The sequence below is a fragment of the Aptenodytes patagonicus genome, chromosome 26 (genome assembly GCF_965638725.1).
Source record: "Aptenodytes patagonicus chromosome 26, bAptPat1.pri.cur, whole genome shotgun sequence".
NCBI lineage: Eukaryota > Metazoa > Chordata > Aves > Sphenisciformes > Spheniscidae > Aptenodytes > Aptenodytes patagonicus.
The window spans coordinates 529,717-557,191 of record NC_134974.1 but is presented as its reverse complement, the minus strand read 5'-3'; the positions used below and the strand labels follow the sequence as shown (position 1 = coordinate 557,191).

Sequence of the window (27,475 nt, the reverse complement as noted above, 5' to 3'; positions counted from 1 at the left end):
TTGGGGGGCAGAGCGGGACATGCATCTGCAGGGTTGGGGGGCGGCTCTGGGGCCGGCCAGGCAGGCCACAGCACGCTGCACCGAGCCCAGCCTGTGGTGGCAGGCCTGCTCCCGCCGAGCGCAGGCGCCCTCCCGGCTCGGCCGGGGCCGGCCGCGGCCAGCGGCAAGCACCCAGCGCCCTGCCCCGGGGCGGCGGGAGGGCGAGGGCCTGTCCGACGCCTCGGCACAGGGGGCCAGGGCAGGCGGCAGGGAGGCGATGCTGGTAGCAGGGAGGGGATGCCCGCGGCACGGGGCGCCCGTCCTGCCGGTGCTGGGAATTTCCTCCCGCAGGAGGGGGCCAGGGGATGCCCCCTGCCCGGTTCCGGGTTGGCGCCCCGCGGTACGGCGCCGGCCGCGAAGGGTTAATGCCGTGTGTGTTCTGGGAAGCGGGGCTGGGAGGTGCGTGACCCGGGGTGTGGGCGTCGACTCCTTTTGAGGTGGGATCCTGCGCTCAAGTGCAGCGGGGAGCGGGGCCAAGTTCACACAGCACCCTGCCTTCCCCTCCCTGCTGTTCGCGGGCCGCCGACCCGGCCACGGCGCAGCGCCGAGCCACGCCGGGACACCCGCCAGGTGAGCTGCGCCCCCACCCCACCACCACCAGCCGTCGCGGCAGGGAAGGTGCCGGGGCAGCAGGGACCCAGCGTGGCACCACCGGGCGCGGGGAGGGCCGGGCATGGCTGCTCTGGCACCGACCGGGAGGCTGCCGGGATGCTGGCGTCGCCTGAGCCCTGCGCTGCCCTCACTGCTGGTGGGATGGGATGGGATGGGACGGGAAGGGACGGGTTGCGAGGTCTGGGTCACTGTGGCCTGGCAGAGCGGGGCCCGCACCCTGCGGCAGCGATGCCAGGCAGCTGGACGCGTCTCTGCCTGGCCCGGGTGGTGGGGAAGGTTTTGGCAGCGAGAGGGGGACGTGATGCCAGCACGGGGCCGGCGTGGGGGCTCGGCTGGGCTGGCGGCTGCTCGTCCCCGCTGCAGGTGCCGGGGTTGGCACTGGGGACACTGCCGGTCCTGCAGCCGCCTGCTCTGCTGAGGCAGGGCTGCCTGTGCCCAGCCTCCAGCCCAGCTATTGTGCCAGGCTGGCACCGAGCCCCAGGAGCTGCGCCGGGCAGCGCCGGCTGGGCATGGAGGCAGACCTGGGCCGTGGCGCTTGGAGCCCCTTCCCCGGTGCTGCTGGCTGCCATGCCTTGGCCACGGCACACGGCTGTGTCTGCGAGGCACTTGAGGTGCCTGGGGACCAGGAGCTTTCCTGGTGGCACTGCGGGCGCGAGGAGCTGGATGGCACCGGGGGGCTGGGATGGTGCCATGGGGCTTGCTCCCCAGCATCGTGGGGCGGGGGGGTGTCTGTTTATCCTCTTCTCTCTTCAAACCATTTCCTTTCGTCTCTGCTCGCTGTTTTCTTCTTTCAAAGAGCGGGACCACTTCCCCCGGCCATCTCCCCTCCAGCACCGGGACCCCCGGCACACCTCTGGCACATGCCTACTTCAGGGCCAGCCTGGCCGGACCCCAGCCCACCGCCTTCCCTGCCAGGCGGGCAGAGGGGCTGCGCAGCCCACCACCCCGCAGCCATGCCACCCTGCCGCACTGCGGCGGCGGGCACTGGGGCCACCACTGCTCCCTGCCAGCTTCAGGCAGGGCGATGGGTGGGTGGGTGGGATGCACGGCCCAGACACCTGGGTCCCTTCCCAGCTCCCGAAGGGTGAGGGGCCCCTGCGGGGTGAGGGGCCGGGTCGGTGGCTGGCGCCGCACTCCCCTTCCTGGGTGACTCATCCTCCCCGGTGCGGCTGTGAAGTCCCTCGACAGCGTTTGTAACTCTTGTGACCGAAAGCAGCGGCACTCGGCAGCAGCCCGGGGTGGGGGCCGCAATCCCCGGGACCCCTGCCCCCCTACCCCATGGGGGAGCAGGTGGGGGGACCCCCCAGGCACCCCCTCCCACCCCACGTCTCCCACGATCCCCAAGCCGGGGCTGGTGCCTGGCACAGGCTGGCACCGTGCCCGCGTGCAGGGTGCCATCCCAGCTTGGTGACACGGGACGCATCCAGTTCCCACGCAGGGTGGGTGCTGCAGGGCCGGACCCCCACCCTGCTGCGTGCAGCTGTGCTGGGGCGGCCAGACCCCCAGGGCAGGGGGGGGGGGGGCTGGCAGGTGAATGGGGCTGGCTGCGGTTGTGCCAGGTGGCGCGGGCCGGCGGCGGGATGTCAGGGTGACCTGGGCAGGCATTGTTTCCGCTGCTGCCTGCCCCAGCATGGCTCAGCGTGGGGAGCGACCCCCCCCCTTTCCCCAGCCCCGTGCGGCTGCCGCAGCCGAAATGGGCCTGGCCACAGGCATTGACGTAACTGAGAAAGGCCTGGTGCGGTGGGGGCACGGGCATCGCCGCTTGCCCCCTCCCCGGCCCGTGCCCCCCGCACCATCATCTCTGGCGGTGGCCAGGGAACATCGGGGGTCGGGGGCGGCTCCGGCACCCTCACACCTCGTCCCCCCCCGTTTCCTTATCGCTGCTGTGATCTCCTCGATGGCAGCACCCGCTCAGCATGTGACTTCGCTCCAGCGGGGAGGATGCGCGGGGGGGCGGGGGGTGTTGGGGAAGAAGCCGTAAACGGGCGGTTTGGTGCGATGGAAAATCCCCCTCCTGCCACCGCTTCGCCCCCGCCCTGCCCCAGCCCCACGCCCTCGTCCGCAGGCATCCGGCCCCGCGGCCGCTCGCGGGGGTCCCAGCTCCCTCGCCGGGCTGAGCCGTGCCTCCGCTGGTGAGCTCCGTGGCCTCGGCAGCGCCGAGGCTGCTCCTTCCTGCACCATGGCATGGCCAGGCCGGTGGCCGTGCCTGTTCCTCGGAGCACCCCACCATTCGCCAGGGTGCGGCTGGGGCCTCGGCTGCTGCGCTGGGCCCAGGCACCCCCTGGTACAGGAGCCCCCACGTGGGCACGTGCTGGCAGGTGCCAGCCCCGGCCCTGCAGGCAGGAAGAGCCCTGCGAGCGCCCCGTGCCCAGGTGTCTCGTGGGGCCGGGGGTGCCGTGGAGAGCGGGGGACGGGGGGGTCCCTCCTGCTGCCATTGGGGTTTGGCCGGGGGAGGCAGCGATGGAGGATCCGGGTGCCACCCCACCCTGGGACCACTGCCTGTGACAGCCCTGGGGGTCCGCAGGGCTCTGGGGTGCCCTCGGCGGGTGCCGTGTCCCTGTCATCCCTGCCCCAGCCTCCCGAGCTGCGGCGCGGGGCGCTTGCCTCCCCTAATCCTGCCCCCGCTGCTAATCCTGCCTAATCCAACCGGGGGCTGTCGCTGCCTGTTGTCTCCCGGGGCCCTGATGGATTAATCGCCCCTAATCCGCTCGCCCCCGCTCCGGCGGGCAGCGGGGACCCCGTCCAGTGGCAAGACGGGCTGCTGGCAAGGGGCGGGGGGGGGGGGTGGCCATGGGCACTCGGCGCCGGCGCCGGCATCCCAGGCGGTCGGCACTGCCCGGCTCCCAGTTTCAGGGGCGGCTGCTGCCTGCCCTGCCGGTCGGGCCTGCTCGGCAGCGGCTGGGGCGGCTCCACAGCCGGTTGCTCCGGGGCCGTTCCCAGCCGCCTGCCGAGGCAGCCCCAGCTGGCGGCCGCCCAAGCGCAGGGAGCGGCCGGCGCGGGGATGGGCCCCTGCGCCGGGGGCCGCCGGCCGCGCCGCCCCTCCACGGGCAAGAGGGGGCACGTCCCCCGCGCCCGCCGACGGCACGGCGTGGCTTGGCACAGGCCGGCACGGCGTGGCAGGGTTCAGTTTGGATGGGCCTGGCGCGGCTCAGCATGGCCTGGTGCGGCTCGGCGATGTCCAGTGCCACATGCCACCATCTGCCATGGCTTGGCTCGGCTCAGCGTGGCACAGCACGGCTCTGGCAGCACTGAGAGCCTGGACATGGCGGTGCTGTGTGCCCGCCTCTGCCTTCCCCAGGGTGCAGGCAGGCTGCAGCCACCGGACAGACCTCCCACCCCAGCGTCACCCAGCAGCCCTGGTGTCACCCAGCAGCCCTGGTGTCACCCAGCAGCACCAGACAGCCGGGAGAGCTTTACCTATGGCTGGGCAGGGGGTTGCAGGCCAGGTTGCAGCACCAGAGCTGCCGCTGCTGCCTGTACCCTGCCTGCGGGTTGGGAGGGCAGCGGGCTCCCTCTTCCCACAGGCTCCATCGCCCACCCGCGCTGGCTCCATGGGGATGTGCGGGTCCCCAGTGCAGCACCATGGGCACCTCGTGTGCCAGTGCTGGCAGTGCCGGGTTTACGGCTGAGGCAAGCCCTGCCAGCCGCAGCGTGGAAAGGCCTGGCTCGCGCAGGCAGGGCTTGGCTGGGCGAGGAGCGGCCCCGGGCTGGGGCAAAGCGGGAGGGAGGGGGCCGGGCCCCCACCAGGAGCGGGGGCAGGAACCGGCGGCGCGGGTGCTGATTCCTAATCTGCGGTGGCAGGAAGCATGGCCCCCGTTCCCAGCCCGGCTGGGCTCTGTGGGGCGGCCCCCGGCCCTCGGGGCCCTCTTCCCGGCACTCGCCCGCCCACCCGTGCCCGCCGCCGGCGAGGCCCGCGTTCCCAGGACGGGGGCTGCCGGGAGCCAGCGGCTGCGCCCGGCCGTGCCGGGAGGCTGGGGGGCCAGGGGGGTGGGTGGGCTGGCGCAGGAAGCGCCGCGCCTCGGCGCCGTTCAAAGGCGCCACGCTGAGATTTCCCCCTTTGCCTTGTGGTGGCACGGGGGGCGGCGCAGGCGGCTGGGTGCTGGCGGCGGAGGAAGCGCGGGGGGCTGCGGTGGGGGGCCTGCCACCTGCCAACCTCGGCATGGGGTGTGGGGGTTGAGGGCAGCCCCTGGGCCCCAGCCTGCCCCAGTTCGGTGTCCCACCGAAACCCCGGTCCCTGGTGCCACCGCCACTGAGCCCTGTGCAATGGAGGTTTCCTCGCACCCCAGCTTTGTGGCAGAGCTGATGCTTCAGCCACCACATTTCCTCCGAGCGCCGTCTTTCGGCTGGTTCCCGTGCCAGTCGGTGAGCGTCCCATCCTTCCCGCAGGTGAGGACGATGGCCAGCCCGGAGGACGACCTCATCGGCATCCCCTTCCCCGAGCACAGCAGCGAGCTGCTGAGCTGCTTGAATGAGCAGCGGCAGCTGGGGCTGCTCTGCGACGTTACCATCAAGACGCAGGGGCTGGAGTACCGCACCCACCGCGCCGTCCTGGCCGCCTCCAGCCGCTACTTTAAGAAGCTCTTTGCCGGGCCGGGGCCGGGGCAGGAGGTCTGCGAGCTGGACTTCGTGGGCGGAGGCACTGGGCGCACTGCTGGAGTTTGCCTACACGGCCACGCTACCATCAGCAGTGCCAACATGGGTGAGGTGCTGCGTGCCGCCCGGCTGCTGGAGATCCCCTGCGTGATTGCCGCCTGCGTGGAGATCCTGCAGGGCAGCGGGATGGAGGCGCCCGGCCCCGATGACAGCGACTGCGAGCGTGCCCGCCGCTACCTGGAGGCTTTTGCCGCCTCCCTGAGGCGGGCGCCTGCCCCCCCGCCCCCCGCCCTGCCGCCCGGCCGCAGCAAGAAGACCCGAAGTTCCTGCAAGCCCGCGGCGCCCGGCTCAACCACCATGCTGAGGAGCCGCCCACCGAGGCCGAGGGCTGCGGCAGCCCCCGCCACCCCCCCAGCCACCCTCACCTCCCCTGCCCGAGGGCTGCCCCTGCCCTACGAGAGCTTCGAGCTGCCCGAGGAAGAGGAGCTGGCCCCGCACCCCTTCCCCTTCCCCTACCAGCCCCCACTGTCCCCGAGGAGGCCGCCTCTGATGAGGACGCCATTGACCCCGACCTGATGGTGTACCTGAGCTCGCTGCACCACGAGTCGCTGGCGCCCGGGCTGGATACCCCCGACAAGCTGGTGCGCAAGCGTCGCTCGCAGATGCCCCAGGAGTGCCCCGTCTGCCACAAGGTCATCCACGGCGCCGGCAAGCTGCCCCGCCACATGCGCACACACACGGGTGAGAAGCCCTTCGCCTGCCAGGTCTGCGGGGTCCGCTTCACACGGTGAGTGTTGCCGGATGGACCCTCCCTGCCTGACAGGTACCCGACGGCATCCCCCATGGCACGTCCCCTGCCAGCCCTGCCGGTGCCTGGCCACATCCCTGGCATGGTGCAGCCCAGGTCTGTGGGGTCTTCTGCACCCCATGAGTGCTGCCAGACTGACCCTCCCTGCCTGCCACCCGGGGGACCTGGCAGCATCCGCCGCAACACCTCCCCTGCCAGCCCTGCCAGTGCCTGGCCACATCCCCGCCATGGTTCAGTGCAGGACCGTGGGCTCTTCTGCACCCCATGAGTGCTGCCAGACCGACCCTCCCTGCCTGCCACCCGGGGGACCTGGCAGCATCCCCTGCCAAACCTGGCTGCATCCCTGGTGTGGTACAACACAGGGACCCATTTTGCACCACCGCTGGTGCAACGGCGGTCCCCGCACGCCCTAGCCAGGCAGCCCAGGCGTGGTCCCCTGCCCCGCCAGAGCACCCAGACCCCCACGCCCTGCAGAGCATCCCTGCCACACATTCCCTGCCCACGCATCCCTGCCGTGGGGCTGCCGGCACCATCCCCCTGCCTGCCGTGGCCGGGTGGCTGCTTCCCCAGGGATGCCGGCCACCCCATGCCAACGTCTGCCTGTTCCCCCCCCCCAGGAACGACAAGCTGAAGATCCACATGCGCAAGCACACGGGCGAGCGGCCCTACTCCTGCCAGCACTGCAGCGCCCGCTTCCTGCACAGCTACGACCTGAAGAACCACATGCACCTGCACACGGGCGCCCGGCCCTACGAGTGCTACCTCTGCCACAAGGCCTTCGCCAAGGATGACCACCTCCAGCGGCACCTCAAGGGCCACCTCAAGGGCCAGAACTGCCTGGAGGTGCGGACCCGCCGCCGTCGCCGTGATGAGCCACCCCCACCGCCCGCCGGCCCCCCCGGCCTCGACCTCTCCAACGGGCGGCTGGAGGGGCTGCGCCTCTCCATCGCCCGCTATTGGGGTCCGGGAAGGCCCGAGGAGGAGGAAGAGGAGCCGGAGGGCGAGGAAGGGCCACAGCCGGACGGCGCCGTGCCAGTGGAGACCGTGTAGGGCCACTGCGACGCCGGGTGCCATGCCGTGCCGAGCCGTGCCGTGCCCGCCCGGGTTTCTGTTCCCGTTTTTCCCGTCACGGTTCGTTCCCAGTTATGCAAAGGGGGAAACTCCCCCCTGGCCGATTTGCACAATGGGGTGGGGGGGGTCCCCCGCCGCCCCCTGCCGCGCCCGGGCCCCACCCCCGCCGTGCCCGGGCGGCGGAGCCCTGGCGGTGGGGGGGGGGGGGTGAAGCGGGACCGGGGAGTCCGTCCCCCCCAAACCCCTCCGTGGATGCACCCCCCCCCCCCCCCCAGCGGGGTCGGGACCGGGAGGGGGCCCCCACGGACCGAGCCCCCCCCCCCCAACCGGGGAGAGCCCGGAGCGGGGCCGCCAGGGCGCCCTCTGGCGGCCCCGCCCCGCGCTCTCTCCGGTCGGCGGGGGGGGGGTGGGGCCGCCGCCCCGCGCTGTACATAGCTTGTCCCCGCCCTCCCCGTCCCGAGCAGCCCCTCCCCGGCGAGCCCCCCTCGCCCCTGCACTCCCGGCTGCTTTCTCTTGGTTGCACTATTCGGGTGAGTCCACCCGGGTGCGGGGCAGCCCCGGCCCCCACCCGACCCCCCCCCCCCCCCCCAAACCACCCCGGCCCTGTGGGACCCCCCTCCCCGGGGTGGCCGGGCCCCAGCGGTCACCCCTCTGCCCTTTGCACATGCCCCCCAGGGCGCAGCCCCCCCCCCGGGGGAGCAGGGGACCGGCACTATTTGCCTAAAATAAGAGTTTATCTATATTTAAAAAGATGATGTAATATATTCCCCCCCCCCGGCCCCTACGCTGCTGCCCGCCAGCGCTGCCCGGCCCCCCGCGCGTCTGTCCCTTGCCATGGGGTGCAGGGAGGGGTGATGGGGACGAGGGGCTCGGCTCCCGTCATGGCTTTAAAGTGCCTTAGAGTGAACTTGAAATTTTCGGCTACTTGAACCTCTCTGGTGTCAGGAACCAAACGAATAATTGGCGGGCGGCAGCCCCCCGCCCCGCCAGGTCGCCTCTGTCTGTCTGTCTGTCTGTCTGTTTGTGTTTGTTTTTTTAAACGAAGGCTGCTTGGTAATAAACGGAGAAGCAGGGACCCCCCCGCGCCCGGCTGTCTGTCTGCCCTGTGCAGCTCTGCTCAGGCCTGGGGGAGTGAGCGGGGCTGGGGGCACTGCAGGGAAGGGGACGGGGGCACTGTGGGGCTGGGGGCACTGTGGGGACAGGGACAGGGCTGGGGGCACCATGGGGATGGAGATGGGGGCACTGTGGGGCTGGGGGTATTGCAGGGATGGAGATGGGAGCACCACGGGGCTGGGGACAGGGACGGGGACATCGAGGGGCTGGGGGGCACCACGGGGCTGGGGACAGGGACATCGAGGGGCTGGGGGCACCATAGGGATGGACGTGGGGGCACTGTGGGGCTGGGGACACTACAGGGACTGGGCTGGGAGCACCATGGGGATGGATATGGATATGGAGGCATCATGGGGCTGGGGGCACTGCGGGGACAGGGACAGGGCTGGAGACACCATGGGGATGGGGGCACTGAGGGTCTGGGGGACACTGGAGCTGGGGGCACCATGAGAATAGGGATGGGGGCACCGTGGGGCTGGGGGTATGGCAGGGATGGAGCCAGGGGCAGCACGGGGCTGGGGGCACCACAAGGTCAGGACCACCTGGGGTGCCGGACACCAGCTCAGGGCACTGGGATGCTGGCACCCCGAGGACTGGGTGCTTTATTCACCAGCCCCTCCCCACCCACCCCAGTGGCTCCCGGCTTCCACCGTGCTACTTGGGCTCCAGCCACATCCCCGGAGCCTGGCCCTGTGTTCTTGCCACCGCGTGGCACCGTCCTGCCATCACCGAGCCCTGCCGTCACTGCTGGGTGGCCGCAGGGCCATCACCTCCTCCAGCTCACTGCTGCTGCTGCTCTCGGGCTGCTCCTGGTAGCCAAAGTCCAGGCTGCGGGGTGGGGGGAGAGCGATGTCGGGGACCAGCATCCCCAGTGCCGGAGGGTGCCGGGGACATTGCCACCCCCATTGCCAGCCCTCACCTGGAAAGCGAGCTGTCCTCCCCGTCCACACCGCTGCTGCCCCCGTCGCTCTCCTCGCTTGCCTCCTCCTTCAGCTGGGCTCGCAGCCGGGCTGCCAGCTCAGGGGGCAGCCGCCGGCTGCCCCCCCAGCCCCCTGCCACCTCCCGGATACGCTGCTGCAGCAGCCGCCCTTGCTCCTGTCCTCGCAGTGCCCGCACGGCACCCAGCCACAGCCCCACCGTCTCCTCGTCGCTGGAGTCCCTGCAGGGATGGGGCAAGGGGGTGGGCTACAGCCCCCCCCCCCCCCCGCAGCCCCCCTGGGCTCCGGTGGGCTCCCTGCAACCCCCTGCTCACATCTCCTCGTCCCTGGTGTCCCGGTAGCTCAGGGGGCTCATGCAGACGGAGCAGACGTTGCTCAGGGTTTGGTAGCACTCGCTGCAATACAGCCCTGGGGAAAACAGGGCGGTGAGAGGGGTGGGAGATTTTGGAGGGGGGTGTCCCCAGTCTAGGCGGGGCTCCTACCTTTGCAGCCAGGTGTGATGCACGCAATGAAGTCCGGCTGCTCCGCCATCCCACAGGCCAAGCAGCGTTTCTGCTGGATGCCCAAGAGCCGAGCCAGCCGGGCAAAGGCAGGCAGCCTGCGGGCAGGGAGCTGATGCTCCATGGGGCAATGCCACCCCCGGGGGTCCACGGCAAGCCCTTGCTGCGGACCTCTGGGGATGGCATTGCCCTTTTGCAATGCCCAGCAAGGCGCTTATGGGGTCAAGATGGCTCCAACCCCGTGGATACATCCCCTGGGGGAGCTTACCTGGAGGTGAGGAAGAGGAGCAGGTTGCCTTGCCCGGCATCAGCCGTGCGCTGCATGGCAGCTTGGCGCAGGGCACGTGCCAGCCCTGCCCGCCGTGCCAGGATGGTGCCGTGGAGGAAGGACGTGCGCTCCTGGCATGGAAGGGATGAGGTGAGGGCAGGCGGCTGCCGCGTGGGCATGGGGAGGTGGTGGTGGGGGGGGGCTTCTCACCTGCTCACGGCACGGGTAGTAGGCAGCACACACCACCCGGCGCAGGCGTGCCACATGGCTGCCGAAGACGGCGATGAAGAGGCAGATGCCGTACAGAAGTCCTGGTGGGAAGAGGACAAGTCACGCAGGGGCAACCCTCTCCTGCACCCCCCACCCACCTAGCACGCTGAGGGTGCAGCACCCCCGGTCACCCATGCTGAGGTAGGTGCTGTAGTTGGGCTCCACGGGCTGGAGGAGGCAGCGCTGGGAGAGCACCGAGATGTTGCCCCGCTGCAGCGCATCGAAGGCAGAGACCAAGTCCCGGAAGATCTCGCTGGTGTAGCCTGTCCCGTTGATGCTGACACCCAGCACCGCTGGCGCTGCAGGGCGAGCGGCTCAGTCCCAGGAAACAGGGCACCCACCGCCCCAAAGCCCCGGCCCCCAGCCAGCAAAGCACCCAAGGGTGCTGCTCCGGCACGGTGGGTGCAGCTCACCCCTGGCGACAATCTCCCCCCGCAGCTGGTGCCGGACCAGGTCGAGCAGCCAGAAGAGGCTGTAGTCAGCCAGGATGATGCTGAGCCCCAGCAGCATGTGGCGCAGGACCCCCACCAGCTGCAGCCCGTACCGGCGCCACTCCTGCCGTGACAGCCACAGCCCGCCTGGGCGGGCACAGGAATGCCATGATGCCGTGCCGTGCTGGGACCCCCCGGCTCCCCGCCACAGGGCTCACCTGGGGGATGCCCCCAGGTGCAGGGCTGACCTGGGGGGATGTAGCGGCCGCGCTCCCAGGCTGTCAGGGGCAGCACGGTGGGTCTGCCCTGCTCCGCCCGCCACAGGTCCAGCTCCACGAAGCGCCGTGTGATGTAAATGTTGTCAAAGGTGTCGTCCCGCAGGTACCGGTAGCGGTACCGCAGTGCCCTGGGGACACAGGGGGGATGCTGGGCACCTGCACGCTGGGTCCCCGTCCCCATGGGGTGGCCGGAGCAGGACCCCAGCCCACTCACTGGAGGTACATGTAGAGGATGGCGCAGAAGGAGATGTGCGTGAAGAGCCCCAGGACCTGGCGGGTGGGCTCCAGGCGCAGGAGCACGCCCTCCATGATGTCCAGGGCCACCTCCCCCAGGCTCTTGCTGGCGTTGAGTCTGACGTCGAAGCGGTGCACGGCTGAGATGTTGAACTCAAACTCCCGGCGGACGCGGTCCAGAGCATCCCTGAGGGCTGCGGGGGTGACAAGGGGCCGTGCGGTGCTGGGGGTCAGGGCGAGAGCCAAGAGGGGGCAGAGGGGGGGCAGAGAGGGACCCCCGACCCCTCCACAGCACCGGGATACTCACGGGCTGCGATTTTACTCTTGAGGAAGGACTGGATGTACCGCGGAATGACGCAGAAGAGGAGGGCAACTGTGGAGCGCGCTGTCCTTCCTCTTCTTCCTCTGCTGTCATCGTCAGGCCCACGGCGGCTGGGCCAATGGGGTCTGCCCTGCCGCTCCCCTGCCCCGGCCACCATTGGCCAGACCGCAGAAGGGCTTGAAGGTGACGATGACATAGCAGAGGAAGAAGAGGAAGGGGACAGCGCGCTCACAGTTGTCCTTGGCCTCGTCAAAGAGGCGCAGGCAGCGGTGGTACGGCGTGCCCAGCTCCTGGTTGCACACCTTGCCCACGTTCGCCAGCCACAGCCAGACATTGCGCAGGGCTCGGGCTGCAGGCAGGGAGCGGGCTTTAGGGGACGGGCAGCGGGTCATGGGGACGGGGACAGACCAAAAGCAGGATGGGGGGGTGCTGGAGCCAGAGAGACCCTCGTGGACCCCCGCTCACCGACGTGGCTGACGGAGTCCATGATGGAGCGGAAGAACTTGCGGACGCGGTCACCTACCACCTTGGCTTTCTGGGCAATGTCCTTGATTTTGGCCAGCACATCTGCGGAGAGGGGAGACACCTGACCATACCCCGAGGGGCGAGGGCAGCCCTGGGCCGGCCAGCGCTGCTGGGGCTCCCCCAGGAAGGGGCCCTCCTATCCCACCGCATCCCCCTGGCCCCTCCTCTCACTCAGCAGCGGCTCCTGGGTGCGTTGCAGCCGCTCAGCCGTCTGGTTGAGGGCGAGCTCGGCCCCGCACGACAGCGACTCGGCGGCCTGGGAGAAGTTGTGCAGGATGTTGGTGCAGGGGCCCTGCACGGCCATGCTCAGCGCCAGCAGCAGCATCAGCATCTTCCCCTCCCCTGCGGGGACAGGGGGGTCCTGGGGCTCAGCTGGGACCCAGCACCCCCCACCCCAGCACCCCCACGGCTCCTGGCAGCGGGACCGACAGCTGCTTACTGGTGAAGATGTGGGGCAGCGATAGCAGCACGGTGACCCGCACCTTGACGGAGAAGGCCATGCCCAACCCCAGCCCTGCGCCCAGGCTGGTAGTGGTGACCAGGCAGTACCAGACGTTGTGGCCCTGCGCCAGCAGCACCAGAGCCCCGTACAGGCTGGCCAGGGCCATGCCCAGCGCAAAGCCGCCAGCACTGCGGGCCAATTCCCACACCTCGCTTGCCTCCTCTGGCCAGCGCATCTGCTGAGGCCGCCTGCCCCTGGACCACGGTGCCGGGCCCTTCCTCCGGCCCCTCAGCCCCTGCAGGGCTCTGCCCAGCCACGAGACCAGCCCCATGCTGGGCTGGGCTCTCCCAGGCTCCTGGTGCTCTCTCCGGCTCCGGGCGTGGGGATACGGCGGGCGGAATGGGCGGCTCACAATGCACCAGTTCCAGGGGAGCATCCCGCTGTCGCCAGGAGGAAGCACAGAGCCATGGAGCCGGTGGTGGCCCCTGGGCAAGAGCGCTCGGCTGGGACAGAGGCACGTAGGAGGCAGAAACCACCCAACACGAGTGAGATCCCCTCCCACCCCGCTCCCGGCTGGGGTTGCCCATGGGCAGTGGGAGAGGGCAGGGCTGACGCCTCCTCCCCACCCAGCCCTGAAGCGAGTGGTGGTCTCGCTGCTGCCTGCCCCGTGCAGCCGGTTCCTCTGGAGCCGGCCGGACCAGTACCGCAGCAGCAAGTTCTTCCTGGGTGCCGGCGTCGGGACCCTCCTTGGCCTCGGTGAGTGTGCCCCGGTGCCGGGCATGGCGGGGGGCTGGTGGCACTAGGGGCTCAGGGCACATTTGCGGGTGTTTCAGGGCTCTGCCAGCTCCTCATCGTCCCCATGAACATCACAGAGATGCGCAAGGTGAAGCTCTCCTGCGGGCTGGCGGGTGAGGATGGGGCCGGGACTGGACTGGGGTGATGGGGGCCATTGGGAGCCCCGGGGGGGGTCTCTGCGGGACCATGGGGACAGCTCTCCGCTCCCCACAGGGGTGACTACCTTGGGCTGGGCCACGTCTCCCCACTTTCGCTGCGCCAGTCTGCTTGTGGCCCCCAAATTCCTGGGCAAGGAGGGTCGGGTCTATGTCCTCTCCTTCGTCCTCGCCGCCATCTACAACGGTAGGGTCCCTCCACGTCCCCGCTCCCCCCAGCAGGGTCCCGAGGGCTGGCAGGGTCTGAGCCACCCCTGCCGGCACCAGGGCCCGTGGCCAACACCTGGCACAACCTGGAGGAGGTGACGCGCTCGCTGGGCTGCGTGGCAGAGCTGCAGGTCAACCACAGCCTCCAGCTCTGGCGAGTGTCGATGGCCCCCCTGCGCAGGGTGATGGAGGACATGGTGGTGAGGCGGGGGGCCGGGGCAGGCGGGGGGGGGCGTCGGGGGGGGAGCAGAGCCAAGCCTGTGTGTGTCCCCCCGGCAGCGGAGCGGGCGGACGCTGAGCGCCGAGATGCGGAACATCTCGCGCGCCTTCATGGGACTGAACGAGGAGGTGGCCAGTGAGGAGGGGTACGACCTGCGGCAGCACCAGCACCCAGACCCCCGGCCAGCCCCCAGCACCCAGCAGCTGTACGAGATGAAGACCAAACTGCGCTGTACCTGTGAGCGGGGCGGGCAGGAGGCTGGCAGCACGCGGTGCAGGTGGCTGCCGGCCAGGGGATGGGGCTGCCGCAGCCCCCTTTGCTGGCCTCACAGGGCACCCTGGATGGTGTCCAGGCCAGCAGGGATGGGGGTGCGCGGGCAGCTGAGGACTCCTGCCCCCCAGATGTGATCGAGCTGGGCATGCAGCGCTGCCAGGACTGGTTCAGCACCAAGCACGAGGTTTGCATGGCACAAGTGGTCGTGCCCCTCATCAGCCACCTCCTCTGCCTGCCCATGAAGTTCAAGTTCCTCTGCCACATTGTCAAGGGTGGGTGACATGTGGGACCCCCGCCCTGTCCTCCCTCAGTGGGACGGCTCCAGCTCTGCCCCCTGCAGCCCCCAGAATGGCAGCCGCAGCCTGTGCCAGGGCGATGCCTGGGGGTCCCAGCTCTGCCAGCACTGTCCCCGCTCCATCCCCACAGTCATGCACAGCTGGTGTTGGGACAAGATCCCCGTGGAGGGCAACTTCGGGCAGATGTACGACCTGGTGAACAACTCCGTCAGCAACCTCAGCCAGGACTTCAGCGCCAGTGTTGTATTCCAGGTGGGTGCCTGTCCCCTCCACCCAGGGCTGGGGTGGGGACCGGATCCTGCCTGGCCCCACAGCCCCTCCGCCGCAGGAGGAACACCGCGAGATGCTGCTGGGCGCCAACGTGTCGGCGGAGCAGCTGATGGAGGAGGTGACCTCGCACCTGCGGCAGCATGGCGCCCACCTGGGCCAAGCCATCTCCTTCTTCCGCCTGCTGCTCTCCTGCACCTTCCTCCTCGTCTTCATCTCGTGAGCCCTGGGATGGGGGGAGGGGCACCCCTGTGCCAGCCACAGGGCACGGAGGGGTGGGGGTCTCCTTTAGCAGCAGGTCTGGGAGGGCACGAAGACAAGGGGGGGGTCCTGGGGAGCTTCAGCCAGTCCCTCACCCCCCCTGGACCCCTCCCTCTTGCCAGGGCTTTCTCCTACACCAAGCGGTACTGCCAGGACATCTGCTTCGACAACCTCTACGTCACCACCTACTTCCGCCAAATCGATGCCCGCCGCAGAAAGCAGGTGAGGGGGGGAGAAGTGGCAGAGGGCGGCCCCCCACCCCTGGCAGGGGGTCCCGGGGAGCTGCGCTGAGCCATCCTGCTCCCCCTCCCCCAGCACAAGCGGACGCTGCTGCCCCTGCGCCGGGCAGAGGTCTCGGCTGTCATCTTCCCGTGTCGCCTGACTGTGCAGCCGCCCGAGCTGCAGAGCATGGTGAGGGGCTGGCGGGGGGCTGGGGGGCCAGGGTTGGGGGGCAGGCTGTGATGGACCCCACTCCCCACAGGTGCTGGAGCTGCTGGAGTGCATCCCGCCGCTGCTCCTCCTCCTCCTCGCCTGTGGCCTCGACCACGTGCTCTTCACCATGCTCAGCATCATCCAGCAGCACTCCTTCGTGCAGTACTCCTTCCACAGTGAGCTCCCAGCCCCACGGTGCCGGGGGGCAGCCTCCAGCCCGTGCCCCGCAGCAATGCAAGGGTCCTCCCCTACCCTCCACCTGCCTCCCCAGCTCTGCAGCCCCCCCCATGTGCTCCCGTCCCACAGGCAGCCACCACTTGGCTGTGCAGGTGACAGGCACGTCCCTGATGGCTCGGCTCCTGCGGAGCACCATCGGGGCCCTCAATACCTCCTCTGACACCCAGCTGGAGACATCCAACTTCGGTGAGTCCCGTCAGGGGATGGGACTCCCCTCAGCTCCATGGCCTGCCTGCTCCTGCCTGAGAGAGGGGCCAGGGGGCTTTCCCCAGGGGGCTCAGTGCTGCCACTTTGTCCCCAGCCTGCCTGCCACAACCCCAGGGCATGACAAGGCAGCAATACGTGGGCAGCTGCCTGCCCCTGGCCGTGCTGGCGCTGCTCTGCCTGGCCCAGGTCTACACGTACCGCCTGCGCCGTGCCATCGCTGCCTTCTACTTCCCCAAGGTGAGTGGCAGCCCCGGCGCCAGCTGAGGGCCCAGCACAGCCAGGGCTGGCCCAGGGGGCAGTTTTTGCGGTAGGCTGGTGCCCCCGGCCACACCTCATGGTCTTTGCCGGTGCAGCGGGAGAAGAGCCGCGTGCTCTACCTCTACAACAAGCTGCTGCGGCAGCGGCAGAGCTTCGTCCACCGGCAGCGGAAACGTATCGCCCGGCGGGCACAGCAGCACCCGGGACTGGTGAGCGGGGACGGGGACGCGGGGCTGGGACCGCACCAGGATGCTGGGGCGGGGGGCTTCACTGTCACCCGATCCCAGGTCTGTTCCCCCATGGGGCGGCTGCTCAGCCCGAGCCCCACACGGCCCTGGCCCTGCTGCAGGGGACGTCACTGCTGGAGTGGTGCTGCCGGCACTGGCCGCGCCTGCGCCGCTGGACACGCCGGAGCTGCACAGTCTGTGGGGCGCCTGAGACCCCCCGGGACCGGGTCTGCCCCGCGCCCACCTGCAGCGCCCTGTACTGCAGGCCGTGCTGGCGGGAGGCGGGCAGCGTGTGCCTTGCCTGCACCCCTGGGGACTGCGGCCTCTCCCAGGACAGCAGCGAGGAGGACGCAGGGTACGCGGCCTGAGGGCGCCCGGCAATAAAGGCTGCGACCCCCCGTGCACGGCGTGAAGTGGGGTCTGTGGGGTGCATCTGCGGGGGTGGGGGTCTCTGGTGTACAGAGTGGTGAAAGGGGGTGTAAGGGTGATGAAGGTGGGGGGTCTTCTGTGTATGGGATGGTGAACGCAGGGGTCTCTGATGTATGGGTTGGGGAAGGCGGGGGTCTCGAGTGTATGGGGTGACGGAGGTGGGGGTCTCCACTGAATGAGGTAGTGAAGGTGAGGTCTCCAGTGTACCGGGTGATGAAGGCAGGGGTCTCCGGTGCATGGGATGGTGAAGGTGGGGCTGTCCGGTGTATGGGGTAATGAGGGCGGAGGTCTGCACCGTATGGGATAACGAAGGCAGGGGTCTCCAGAGCACGGGATGGAGAAGGCGGGGGTCCGGCTCCACGGCAGCGGTGAAGGGGGTCTCCGTCGCAGTGGCAGCCGGCTCCCGGCGCACACGGAGCCGCCGCTGCGCGGAGCCCCGGAGCCGCCTCCGAGGCGCGGCCGCCCGGCCCCCCCCCCCCCCCGCACCGGCCGGGCTGGGCGTCGCCGGCGGAGCGGCGGCGGGGCGGCGGGCGGAGCCGGGCGGGGGCCGGGCAGGAAGTTCCTCCTCCCGGGCCGGGCCGGGCCGGGCGATCGGCGGCGGCGGTGCCATGCGCGGCGGGAGCACCGGCGGGGGCGGCCGCGGCGGGTCAGCTCGGGAGCCGCCTGCCCGGGGCCGCCGAGTCCCGCTCGGGCTGCGGGAGGGCGATGGGGGCGCGGGCGCTGCGGCTGCTCCTCCTCTTCCTCCTCCTCCTCCTTGCCGCGGGGCTGCTCCTCGCCGCCGGCACCGGGGCCAACGGGAGCGGCGCAGGTGAGCGGGGACGGGGGGTCCCGGCGGGGCCGTCGGTCCGTGTGCCCCAGCCCGTAGGGGTCCGCTCCTCGCCTCCTCCGGGGCATCGCGCGGGGACCCTCGGGGACCGGCAGCAGCCGGGGGGGGCCCGTGCGGGGCGTCGGGGGTCGCAGCCCCGCGGGATGCTCGGTGCCCTCCGGGGACCGCCGTTTGGTCCAGCCGCGGAGCCGGCTGCGCCGTGGGGACCGGCGGTCCCCGGGCTGGCGGGGCCGCGGGGAGCGAGGTCTGCGGGGGACCCCCGCCCCTCCAGCATCCTCCGGGCCCCAGGAGGGCGGGGGTCCCCCGGAGAGCCGGGAGGAAGGGCGGGCTGCGGGGGGGTGAAGGACACTGAGTCAGCCGGGCCGGGCCTCCCAGCCCTGCCCCGGTCCCCGAGCTGGTTGTACTGGGCAGCTGGGCCGGGGCTGACGCAAGGCCTGGCAGGAGACCCCGGGAAGCCCATCCCGCGACAGGGGCGTGCGCTCCCCGTTCCCCTGCCACCTCCCACCGCGGGGGTCACCTCCGGGCATCATCTCCGGATGTCTCCCAGGCTCCGCTGGGAGCCGGCGCCCTGCGTGGTGCGGCTGGGGGATGCTCAGGGCTTTGCCTGGGGGCACCCCGGGAGCTGCTGGGGTGAGTGTGGGAGTCCCCGTTCCTGCTCCCCACTCCGAACCCCTGCCCTGGCCCTGGGGGGCCGTGCTGTGATGGGTGACCGTGGTGGGCCGGGATGTGATGTGTGACGAAGGTGTGACGGAGCGGCTCTGGGCCCCGTGTAGGTGACAGCTCACGGCAGCGCCATGCAGAATTGGGACAGTCCTGGCATGTGACCCCGTGGGTCCTGCGGGAGGACCGGACGCTCAGCCTGGCAGAGGCGACCCAGGTGAGCCCTCACGCTCGTCCCTGGGGTGCCCTCACCACATAGGGGATCGTGACGGTGGGATGGGGGCTGCCTGCACGACGCCACCTCCCCCTGCCCCCTTCCCGGTGCAGGAAACCCGGCATCCAGGTCCCCTGACCCCAAGTCCCTGGTGGTCCAAGCACCCAGAGCCTCTGGGCACCCGAGGGGCAGTGGGGAGGGGGCCCCCAGCAAACGCCCTTTCCCCTCCTCTCCTGATACCGGGAGGGACCTTGCTGGGTCAGAGCACCCACCCTGCGCCCGGCACTCCTCCTGGCTGGGGCGGAAGGGCCCAGCCCGCGCCGTGGCCGTTGGGAGTCTCTCTGGTGTTTCCGCCGCGCTGCACCGGGCAGGAAGCACAGGGGGCGGCGGGGGGGGCCCGGCTCTGTCCGACGCCCCCTTCTCCAGCACAATGAGCCCAGGAGGGAGTGACGCTTCCTGCGGGGCACGAGGGCGGGGGCCGGGGTGGGCAGGGGATCCCTTCCGCCCCCTCCCTCCGGGCACACGCCAGGGCCAGGCGGGTCCCCCGGCCCCCTGCCGACACCCCGATGGGGGTCACGGCATTTCAGAGGGTGCGTGGGGACAGGAGGAGACCCGCAGCTTGGCGTAGGGTCAGGTTCCCTGGGGCAGGGGGTCCTCCTGTAACCGCTGCCTGTGGCAGGGGGGGTTCCCCGCCCGGCTGCGGGTCCTGCTGGAGCTGGAGGGGACACGGCTGGTGCTGGAGCTGGAGCAAAACTGGTGAGTCGTCAGCTGGCTGGGGTAGAGCAGGGGTGGGAGTGGGATGGGGGTCCCGGGGGTCCCGTATCCATGAATGGTGCATGCAGGATGGGGGTGTCATGGGCTCCGTCTCCATCCATGGTGCACAAGGGGTGGGGGTCTGGGGGACCCTCTCTCCGTCCATGGTGCACATGGAGTGGGGGTCCCTTGTTCCCCTTCTCCATCCATGGTACATGTGGGGTGGGGGTCCCAGGCACCCTGTCTCCATCTGAGGTGCACCCACAGCAGGGTGGGAGGTACCAGGGTCCCCATTTTCATCGGTGGTGTGCTCAGAGTGGGGTGAGCTGGGGGTCCCTGCTGCGGGGGTGACGCATGCCTCTGGCAGGGAGCTGGTGCTGGGCGCCGGGGCGCTGCTCTACTACCTGCCCAACGGCACGCGGGTGACGCAAGAGGCCAGCAAGCAGGTAGGGCCCAGGCGTGTCGTGTCCCCAGCGGTGTCCCCGAGCCATCCCTGTGCCCCAGGGAGACCCCAGTACGGGGCTGGCTCCTGAGTCCCCCTCTCTGCTGCAGGAGCACTGCTGCTACCGGGGGACAGTGCGGGGCTTCCCCGGCTCCTGGGCCAGCCTCTGCGCCTGCGCTGGACTCAGGTGAGCCCCCAGCCCCGGCGGGCTCCAAGCCTAGCTCCCACCATGCTGCTGATGCCTCCTCTCCCCTTCCCCAGCGGCCACCTCCGGCTGTCAGAGACCAGGAGCTACGGGCTGGAGCCGGATGCTAGCAGCTCCCTAGGGCGGCACATCGCATACCGGCTGCGGGAGGTCCGGCTGGCACCGCGGGCCTGCGGGCAGGACCCCCCGGACCCACGCCGGGCGGAGGCGGAGGAGACGGAGCCCCCTTGGCCGCAGAGGGTAGGTCACCCATGGGTCTTGCCCTGCCGGAGAGCGTCCCCTCGCCCATGCCCTGACCCTGACCCCCTCTCCTCCCCAGGGCAAGCGGGCGGTGGCAGAGCAGCGGTTCGTGGAGCTGGTGATGGTGGTTGACCATGCTGCGGTGAGTGCTGGGCAGACGTCCCCAGCGCAGGGGCTGCCCTGCTCCCCCGCCGGCCCCCCTGATGCCTTTCCCTGCACCCTCAGTTCCAGAATTACCCCGACATGCAACGTGTCCACACCCGGACCCTGGAAATCGCCAACCAGGTGGATGCGGTGAGTTGCCACTGTGACCTGCTGGCCACCATCCATCCCAGCCCGGTGCTCGGCTTGGCTGTGCCCTCGCTGCTGTGGTGCCGGGGGTCTCTGACACCCCCGTGTCCCCCAGTTCTTCCAGCCGCTGGGAGTGCGAGTGGCCTTGCTGGCGGTGGAGGTCTGGAGCGAGGGCGACAGGTTCGTGGTGGGCGGCAGTGCCCGGGCTGCGCTGGAGCGGTTCCTGCGCTGGCGCCGGGAGGAGCTGCTGCCCCGGCTGCCCCACGACAATGCCCAGCTCCTCACGTGAGTGGGGGACGGGACAGGGACAGGGACAGGGGACAGGGCGCGCAGGCAGCCCTCCCCGACCCCTGCACTCTCTCCCCAGGGGTGCCCGCTTTGACGATGTCTCAGTGGGAATGTCAGCTCAAGCCTCCATGTGTTCCCCAGCGCGCTCCGGGGGGGTCAGCATGGTGAGTACCCGCCATCCCCACCCCGTCCCCCTGCTGCCTGCCCACACTGACCCCGCCTTGTCCCACAGGACCACTCGGTCAGCGTTCTCGTCGTCGCCTCCACTGTGGCCCATCAGCTGGGGCACAACCTGGGCATGCGCCACGACAGTGCCAGGCGCTTCTGCGACTGCAGTGACCTCCGGCAGGACCGCGGCTGCATCATGGCGTCGCCCACGGGGTGAGAGCAGCGGGCAGGGCTGTGGGGGGCCGGGGCCGAGTGCCCTCCCCACCTCACCGGCCCCTCTCTGGCTCCGCAGGCTGACGCCCGGCTTGAGCTTCAGCAACTGCAGCCGGCAGGACCTGGAGCGCAGCCTGCGGCGGGGACAGGGCTGGTGCCTCTCCAACGTCCCTGAGCCCCGGCGCCTGGCCGGGAGCCCCCGCTGTGGAAACCGCTTCCTGGAGCCGGGCGAGGGCTGCGACTGTGGCCTCAGCGTGGTATGGGGGGCTCTGGGCGGGCTGGGGTCCCCCCTGCGACCACCCCCCTTCTCCTGAGCCCGGGGCTGCCCATGCCATGGCTCTGCCCAGGGGCACCGTGTCCCCACCCTGCCAAGGGGCTGGCAGGGGGGATGCTGGTGCCACCCGCTCACCGCAGCCCCTCTGCCAGCAGGAGTGCACGGATCCCTGCTGCAACAGCAGCACCTGCCAGCTGGTGCCCGGGGCCGAGTGCGCCACAGGGGACACCTGCTGCCAGGACTGCCAGGTGCGTGGAGACGGGCAGCTGGTGGCGCTGGCACTCCAGCCACTTCCTGGGGTGGGTTTCCTGGGGGTCCCCGCTCATCTGACTGTACCCCCCCACAGCTGCACCGTGCCGGACACCCATGCCGGGAGCCCCTGGGCGAGTGCGACCTGCCCGAATTCTGTGACGGGGTCTCACCACACTGCCCGCCCGATGCCTTCCTGCAGGACGGGCAGCCCTGTGCCGGCGGGCGGGCGGTCTGCTACGGCGGCGCCTGCGCCACCTACGAGGGGCAGTGCCAGCAGCTGCTGGGGCCAGGTACGGTGGGGCTGGGCTGGGGGCTGGGGGCTGGGTGGGGGTGCTGAGGCTCGCTGCCCCCCCCTCTGCAGGCGCCAGCCCCATCTCCAGCTCCTGCATGGCCTCCCTGAACGCAAAAGGGGACGAACGCGGGCACTGCGGGCAGCTCCCCAACGGCTCCTACGTCTCCTGTGCCCAGCGGTGAGTGCCATTCTCCCCCCCATCACTATCCCTCCCCATCGCCGTCCCCCCAGCCCCTGACCCCTCTGTCTCTGCAGGGATGCCGGCTGTGGGATGCTGCAGTGCCAGCACGGCACTACCCAGGGGGGCACACCGGCAGGGTCCTGCCAAGGGACCCTCCTGCCCTGGGACAAGGACGTGAGCGATGCAGCCATGGTGCTGCCTGGCACTGCCTGCGGCCCCGGGAAGGTGAGCACCAGGGCGGCGGGGAAGGGGCCGGGGGGCTCAGCCAGTGCTGACGCCCCGTCCCCTGGCAGGTGTGCCTCCAGCGCCGGTGCCAGGATGTCTCTGCACTGGGTGACCAGCAGTGCCGGAGCAAGTGCCACGGGCACGGGGTGAGTGCGGGGGCTGGGGTGGGTGCTGGAGGGGGGGACCTGCTGGGGGCTGAGGCTCAGTGTCACCCACCCAGGTGTGCAACAACCATGGGCATTGCCACTGCGAGCAGGGCTGGGCCCCCCCAACCTGTGAGAGCCCTGGCGCGGGGGGCAGCCAGGACAGCGGCCCCACCACCCTGGAGCGAGGTGAGGGCAGAGGCAGGCAGCCGCTGCCGTGCGGAGAATGGGGCTTTGTGTGGCTGGCGCGGCTGGAGCCGGCGTGGGGCGCAGCGGGGGGGCTGACGTGCCGCTTTCCACAGGGGGGAGCGCCCTGCCCACCGCCCTGCTGCTGAGCGCGCTGCTCGGGCTGGCCCTGGTGCTGGGGCTCTGCTGCGCCCGTCGCACCGGACTGCACAAGCACCTCTGCCAGCTCGGCAAGGGGACCTCCTGCCAGTACAGGTAACCGAGCCGGCGGGGGCGGGTGGCATGCACGCCTCTGTGTGTGCCGTGGCAGGTACCGGGGCTGCCTGCCTGCATGTGGGCACGCACATGTGTGTGGTGGGTAAGCGGGCACGTGCATGTATGTTTGCACGCGCGCGTGCATCCCATGGCAGCTGACGGAGCGGTGTGCATGCGTGTGTCCCCGAGCAGGTGACAGTCTGTGTGCGTGTGCCTGTGTGCATCCCCCCGGCGCAGGTAGCAGACCCTGTCATGCATCGTCGCCCCATGTCACCGCGGTTCCTCCCCCTCCTGCTGCTCCCCCCCCCCCCGGGCCTGGGCTGAGCCCCCCACTCTTCTCCCCACAGCGCTGAGACCCGGGTCCGATTCCTGGGTCCAGAAGCCCCAGACGGCTGGAGCGGGTAACGTCGCTGCCGGAGCCTGGGCGTGGGGCTGTCCCTGAGCCGTCCTGCTTCGCAAGGCCTCCGGTGCTGCGATCTTCCCCTGGCAGTGCCCGTGGGGTGTGGGGCAGCCCCGGGGTGCAGGGTGTCGCATCTTCCGGTGCCGAGGGGTTCGTTTCTCTTGGGCTTCTGCTGGTGTCGGTGTCGCTTTGTCACCGTGCGGGCTCCCCCTGAGCACCCGGAGCGAGCAGGGCCTGATCCTGCCTCTCCCCTGCAGGATCTCGCAGCTGGAGCCCCGGTTGGGCAGCCAGGCCCCCCCCGAGCGCCCCCGGCCCCCACAGTGGCGTCAGGCCACGGAGCTGCAGGTCATGCACAGCAGCAAGGTGAGAGCCAGGGGGCTGGGGATGGAGGGGGCTGCTGTTGCCGTGGTAACACGCTGTGGTTGCCATGGGTACCGGGGTTCTGTCTGGTTGTTGCCAAGGAGGCATCCCTGGGTACCAGCTCTGAGCATCCCTCTGCACCGGGGCCGTGCCGTTCAACTCTGCGGCGCCTTGGGACAGGAGCAGCCTGGCACGGCCCTGGACCGCGCTGCTCCGGTGCCCTGTGCTGCGCTCAGCACTGGCTGCGCTTCTCCGGGATCAGTGCCCAGCCAGGGGCCGCGGCGGCCATCCAAACCGGGGCTGCTGGCGCGGGGCTGGGCCCCGGAGCCGTCCGCTGTGGTGTGTGGGGGGGGTCTCTGCTTCGCGGTGGGAGGGGGTTCTCCGCATGCTGCACGGCTTGCCCCGCTCCAGGGCTGCATGGCACGCCTGCCCCCTCTCCCTCTCTCCGCAGCCGGCTGCTCTCGGCTCAGCCCGGCCCGACCCGCCCTCCCGGCCTCTCCCGCCGGACCCTCCTCCCAAGGTAACGCCCGGGCCGGGGTGGGGGTCCCGGACAGCACCTCCCCGGCTGCCGGCCACTGCTGCATGCCTGGCTGCACACCAGCTCTCGGGGACCTGCGGGCTGCGGCCCCTCCGTGGCGCGGCTCCTGGCACACACCGCCTGGCAGAGCCGGTACCCCCCCCACGGGAGAGCCCTGGGCCCCCAAAAAACCTCCTGCCCGGCGGGAGGCTCAGCCCCGCGGCCACCGGTCCCCAAGCTGTCTCGCTGTCCCCCAGCTGTCTCACTGTCCCTGCTCTCTCTGCCCAGGCCCCCCCCTCGGACAGGCCGCCTCCCCCCACACGCCCGCTGCCTGCGGACCCCGTGGCGCCAGGCACTCAGGTAACGGCGGCACGGCGGCGGCACCGGCGTGTGGAGCAGGATGGCGTGCGCCTGGACCGGGCCTCCCCCTGCCCCCCCTGGGGCAAGGGAGGTGGTTTGGGCCCCCCCCTGAGCCCATCGGGGGGGGTTGACCCGTGCCGCAGCTTTGACACCCCCATTCCCCCCACAGCCCCCAGGTCCAGCCAAGCCCCCCCCGCCTCAGCGGCCGCTGCCCTCGGACCCCCCGGGGCCTTCGCTCCCCCGCAGCGAGACACCCCCCGGCCACCCCTACGTCACGGTGATTCCCTCCAGGTAAGGGGGTGTGGGGGGGGACAGACAGGACCGGGCTGGGGAGGCCAAGGTGGGGGGCGAGTGGGGGCTGTAGGGGCCAGAGTGGGGGAGGCTGTAGGGTGCCAGGGTGGGGGGCTGCAGGGGGCCAAAGTGGGGTGCAGGTGGGGGCTGTAGGGAGGGCAGAGGGGGGAGCCAGGAGGGCCGGGGAGCCAGAGCAGGGGGCTGGGGGGAGCCAGAGTGGGGTGCCATGTTGCGGCCCCGTCACCGCCCGCCTCTCTCCCCCAGGCCGGCTCCCCCGCCGCCGGCGGGCGCCCAGCGGGAGACCTGAGCCGCGGGCCGGGACCGCCGCAGCGCTGGAGTCGCCGGGCCGGGCCGTGGGGAAGGCCTCGCCCCGGGCCCCGCGGGGCCTCGCCGCCCGCTTGTCCCCCGCCGACGCCAATAAAGGGTCTGTGAGCTGCCTCCGCGCTGCCTCCGCCGGACCGGGGGCCCCGGGGCGGGGGGAGCGGGACCGGCCGCGCCGCCCCACGGAACTACGGCTCCCGGCAGCACCCGCGGCGCCCGCCGGAAGTACCGCCCCCCCGCGCAGGAAGTGGCTCCCGGCCGCGACTGCCCCCTGGCGGGGACTGCGCGCGCAGCCGTGCGGCGGAGGGGGGCGCGGGTCTCCCTCGGAGCCACGTGGGCACGGGCACGTGCAGGGGCCGCCCCGTGTCTGCACGGACACACGCGTGTGCAGGAGTCACCCCCCCGTGTGCACGGACACACGCGTGTGCAGGAGCTGCCCCCTGTGTGCATGGACACGTGTGCAGGAGTCACCCCGTGTCTGCACACAAGCGTGTGCAGGAGCTGCCCCGTGTGTGCATGGACACGTGTGTGCATGGACACACGTGTGTGCAGGAGTCACCCCGTGTCTGCACACAAGCGTGTGCAGGAGCTGCCCCGTGTGTGCATGGACACGTGTGTGCATGGACACACGTGTGTGCAGGAGTCACCCCGTGTCTGCACACACGCGTGTGCAGGAGCTGCCCCGTGTGTGCATGGACACGTGTGTGCATGGACACACGTGTGTGCAGGAGTCACCCCGTGTCTGCACACAAGCGTGTGCAGGAGCTGCCCCGTGTGTGCATGGACACACGTGTGTGCAGGAGCTGCCCCCTGTGTGCATGGACACACGCGTGTGGAGGAGTCACCCCGTGTCTGCACACAAGCGTGTGCAGGAGCCGCCCCATGTGTGCACAGGCACACGTGTGTGGAGGAGTCACCCCATGTCTGCACACAAGTGTGTGCAGGAGCCGCCCCATGTGTGCACAGGCACACGTGTGTGCAGGAGTCACCCCATGTCTGCACACAAGCATGTGCAGGAGCCGCCCTGTGTGTGCATGGACACACGTGTGTGCAGGAGTCACCCCGTGTCTGCACACAAGCGTGTGCAGGAGCCGCCCCATGTGTGCACAGGCACATGCATGTGCAGGAGTCACCCCATGTCTGCACACAAGCATGTGCAGGAGCCGCCCTGTGTGTGCATGGACACACGCGTGTGGAGGAGTCACCCCGTGTCTGCACACAAGCGTGTGCAGGAGCCGCCCCATGTGTGCACAGGCACATGCATGTGCAGGAGTCACCCCATGTCTGCACACAAGCATGTGCAGGAGCCGCCCTGTGTGTGCATGGACACGCGTGTGTGCAGGAGTCACCCCGTGTCTGCACACAAGCGTGTGCAGGAGCCGCCCCATGTGTGCACAGGCACACGCGTGTGCAGGAGTCACCCCGTGTCTGCACACAAGCGTGTACAGGAGCCGCCCCCCGTGTGCATGGACACACGCGTGTGCAGGAGCCGCCCCGTGTGTGCATGGACACACGTGTGTGCAGGAGTCACCCCATGTGCATGGACACACGCGTGTGCAGGAGCTGCCCCCTGTGTGCATGGACACACGCATGTGCAGGAGTCACCCTGTGTGTGCACAGGCACACGTGTGTGCAGGAGTCACCCCGTGTCTGCACACAAGCGTGTGCAGGAGCTGCCCCCTGTGTGCATGGACACACGCGTGTGCAGGAGTCACCCTGTGTGTGCACAGGCACACGTGTGTGCAGGAGTCACCCCGTGTCTGCACACAAGCGTGTGCAGGAGCCGCCCTGTGTGTGCATGGACACAAGCGTGTGCAGGAGCCGCCCCCCCTGTGCATGGACACACGCGTGTGCAGGAGCTGCCCCCTGTGTGCATGGACACACGCGTGTGCAGGAGTCACCCCGTGTCTGCACACACGCGTGTGCAGGAGCTGCCCCGTGTGCACGGACCAGCACCGTTCCTCCGCCGGGTCCCGCTGCGCCTGGCCGGTGCCGGTACCGGCGTCCAGTGGGCGCTGATGCCCGGCGGGGGCACGGGTGGGCGCGGGGAGCACCCGGTGCTGCCGGTCCCGGGTGCCCGGGCCGTGCTGGGCAGTGCCGGTCCCGGTCGATGCCCGAGGTACCAGGGCGGTGCCGGGGGTGCCGGCTGGGGCGGGGGGGGGGACCGGGTAGGTGCCGAGGATGCCGGTCCCGGTGCCAGGGCGGTGCCGGGGGTGCCGGCTGGGGCGGGGGGGGGACCGGGTAGGTGCCGAGGATGCCGGTCCCGGTGCCGGATCGGTGCGGGGGTGACGGTCCCGGTGCCGGTGGGCGCCGGATTAGGGGCGGGGGAGGGGGTGCCGGGTCGGCCCCGGGTCGGTGCCGGTCCCGCCCCGGGTCAGTGCCGGTCCCGGTGGGTGCCGGAGGAGGCGGG

At 70.7% G+C, this 27,475-nt stretch overlaps 4 protein-coding genes across 9 annotated transcripts; 3 read left to right on the top strand and 1 right to left on the bottom strand.

Moving 5' to 3' along the window:
- Positions 1-433: 433 nt before the first annotated feature.
- ZBTB7B (zinc finger and BTB domain containing 7B) lies at positions 434-7,102 on the top strand. The gene is given in 9 exon segments (XM_076359943.1): positions 434-609; positions 5,038-5,282; positions 5,284-5,324; positions 5,327-5,494; positions 5,497-5,643; positions 5,646-5,672; positions 5,675-5,766; positions 5,769-6,031; positions 6,670-7,102. Coding segments are annotated over 8 exon segments (1,407 nt in total). The 5' UTR covers positions 434-609; positions 5,038-5,046.
- A 1,859-nt stretch (positions 7,103-8,961) lies between these two features.
- On the bottom strand, positions 8,962-12,880 carry DCST2 (DC-STAMP domain containing 2). The gene is made up of 15 exons (XM_076359704.1): positions 12,442-12,880; positions 12,174-12,344; positions 11,943-12,044; positions 11,632-11,826; positions 11,463-11,528; positions 11,136-11,349; positions 10,892-11,049; positions 10,626-10,790; positions 10,344-10,511; positions 10,153-10,253; positions 9,943-10,073; positions 9,657-9,772; positions 9,489-9,582; positions 9,156-9,395; positions 8,962-9,064 (listed from the first exon to the last, which is right to left on the bottom strand). Exons 1-15 carry the CDS (start codon positions 12,878-12,880, stop codon positions 8,962-8,964), a joined length of 2,463 nt encoding a protein of 820 aa, XP_076215819.1.
- Positions 12,881-12,910: 30 nt separating this feature from the next.
- DCST1 (DC-STAMP domain containing 1) lies at positions 12,911-16,647 on the top strand. Its single transcript, XM_076359702.1, has 16 exons — positions 12,911-12,989; positions 13,075-13,200; positions 13,278-13,352; positions 13,453-13,581; positions 13,662-13,801; positions 13,881-14,058; positions 14,223-14,366; positions 14,521-14,642; positions 14,719-14,876; positions 15,041-15,140; positions 15,234-15,329; positions 15,400-15,526; positions 15,657-15,773; positions 15,889-16,031; positions 16,148-16,261; positions 16,402-16,647. The coding sequence occupies exons 1-16, from the start codon at positions 12,911-12,913 to the stop codon at positions 16,645-16,647; spliced, it is 2,094 nt and encodes a 697-aa protein (XP_076215817.1).
- Positions 16,648-17,346: 699 nt separating this feature from the next.
- Positions 17,347-25,182, top strand: ADAM15 (ADAM metallopeptidase domain 15). 6 transcript variants are annotated; one of them, XM_076360057.1, is made up of 25 exons: positions 17,347-17,516; positions 18,308-18,411; positions 19,088-19,164; positions 19,529-19,607; positions 19,714-19,790; positions 19,865-20,048; positions 20,128-20,190; positions 20,274-20,342; positions 20,455-20,624; positions 20,707-20,791; positions 20,860-21,008; positions 21,088-21,265; positions 21,438-21,530; positions 21,629-21,824; positions 21,896-22,004; positions 22,082-22,232; positions 22,301-22,378; positions 22,453-22,564; positions 22,678-22,816; positions 23,164-23,217; positions 23,474-23,579; positions 24,028-24,096; positions 24,382-24,453; positions 24,623-24,744; positions 25,009-25,182. In XM_076360057.1, exons 1-25 carry the CDS (start codon positions 17,414-17,416, stop codon positions 25,049-25,051), a joined length of 2,682 nt encoding a protein of 893 aa, XP_076216172.1. In that variant the 5' UTR covers positions 17,347-17,413; the 3' UTR covers positions 25,052-25,182. The 6 variants fall into 6 exon arrangements, with proteins under 6 accessions (XP_076216172.1, XP_076216171.1, XP_076216173.1 ...); XM_076360056.1 differs by having other exon boundaries at positions 24,028-24,246; XM_076360058.1 differs by lacking the exon at positions 24,028-24,096.
- The last annotated feature ends 2,293 nt before the right edge of the window (positions 25,183-27,475 follow it).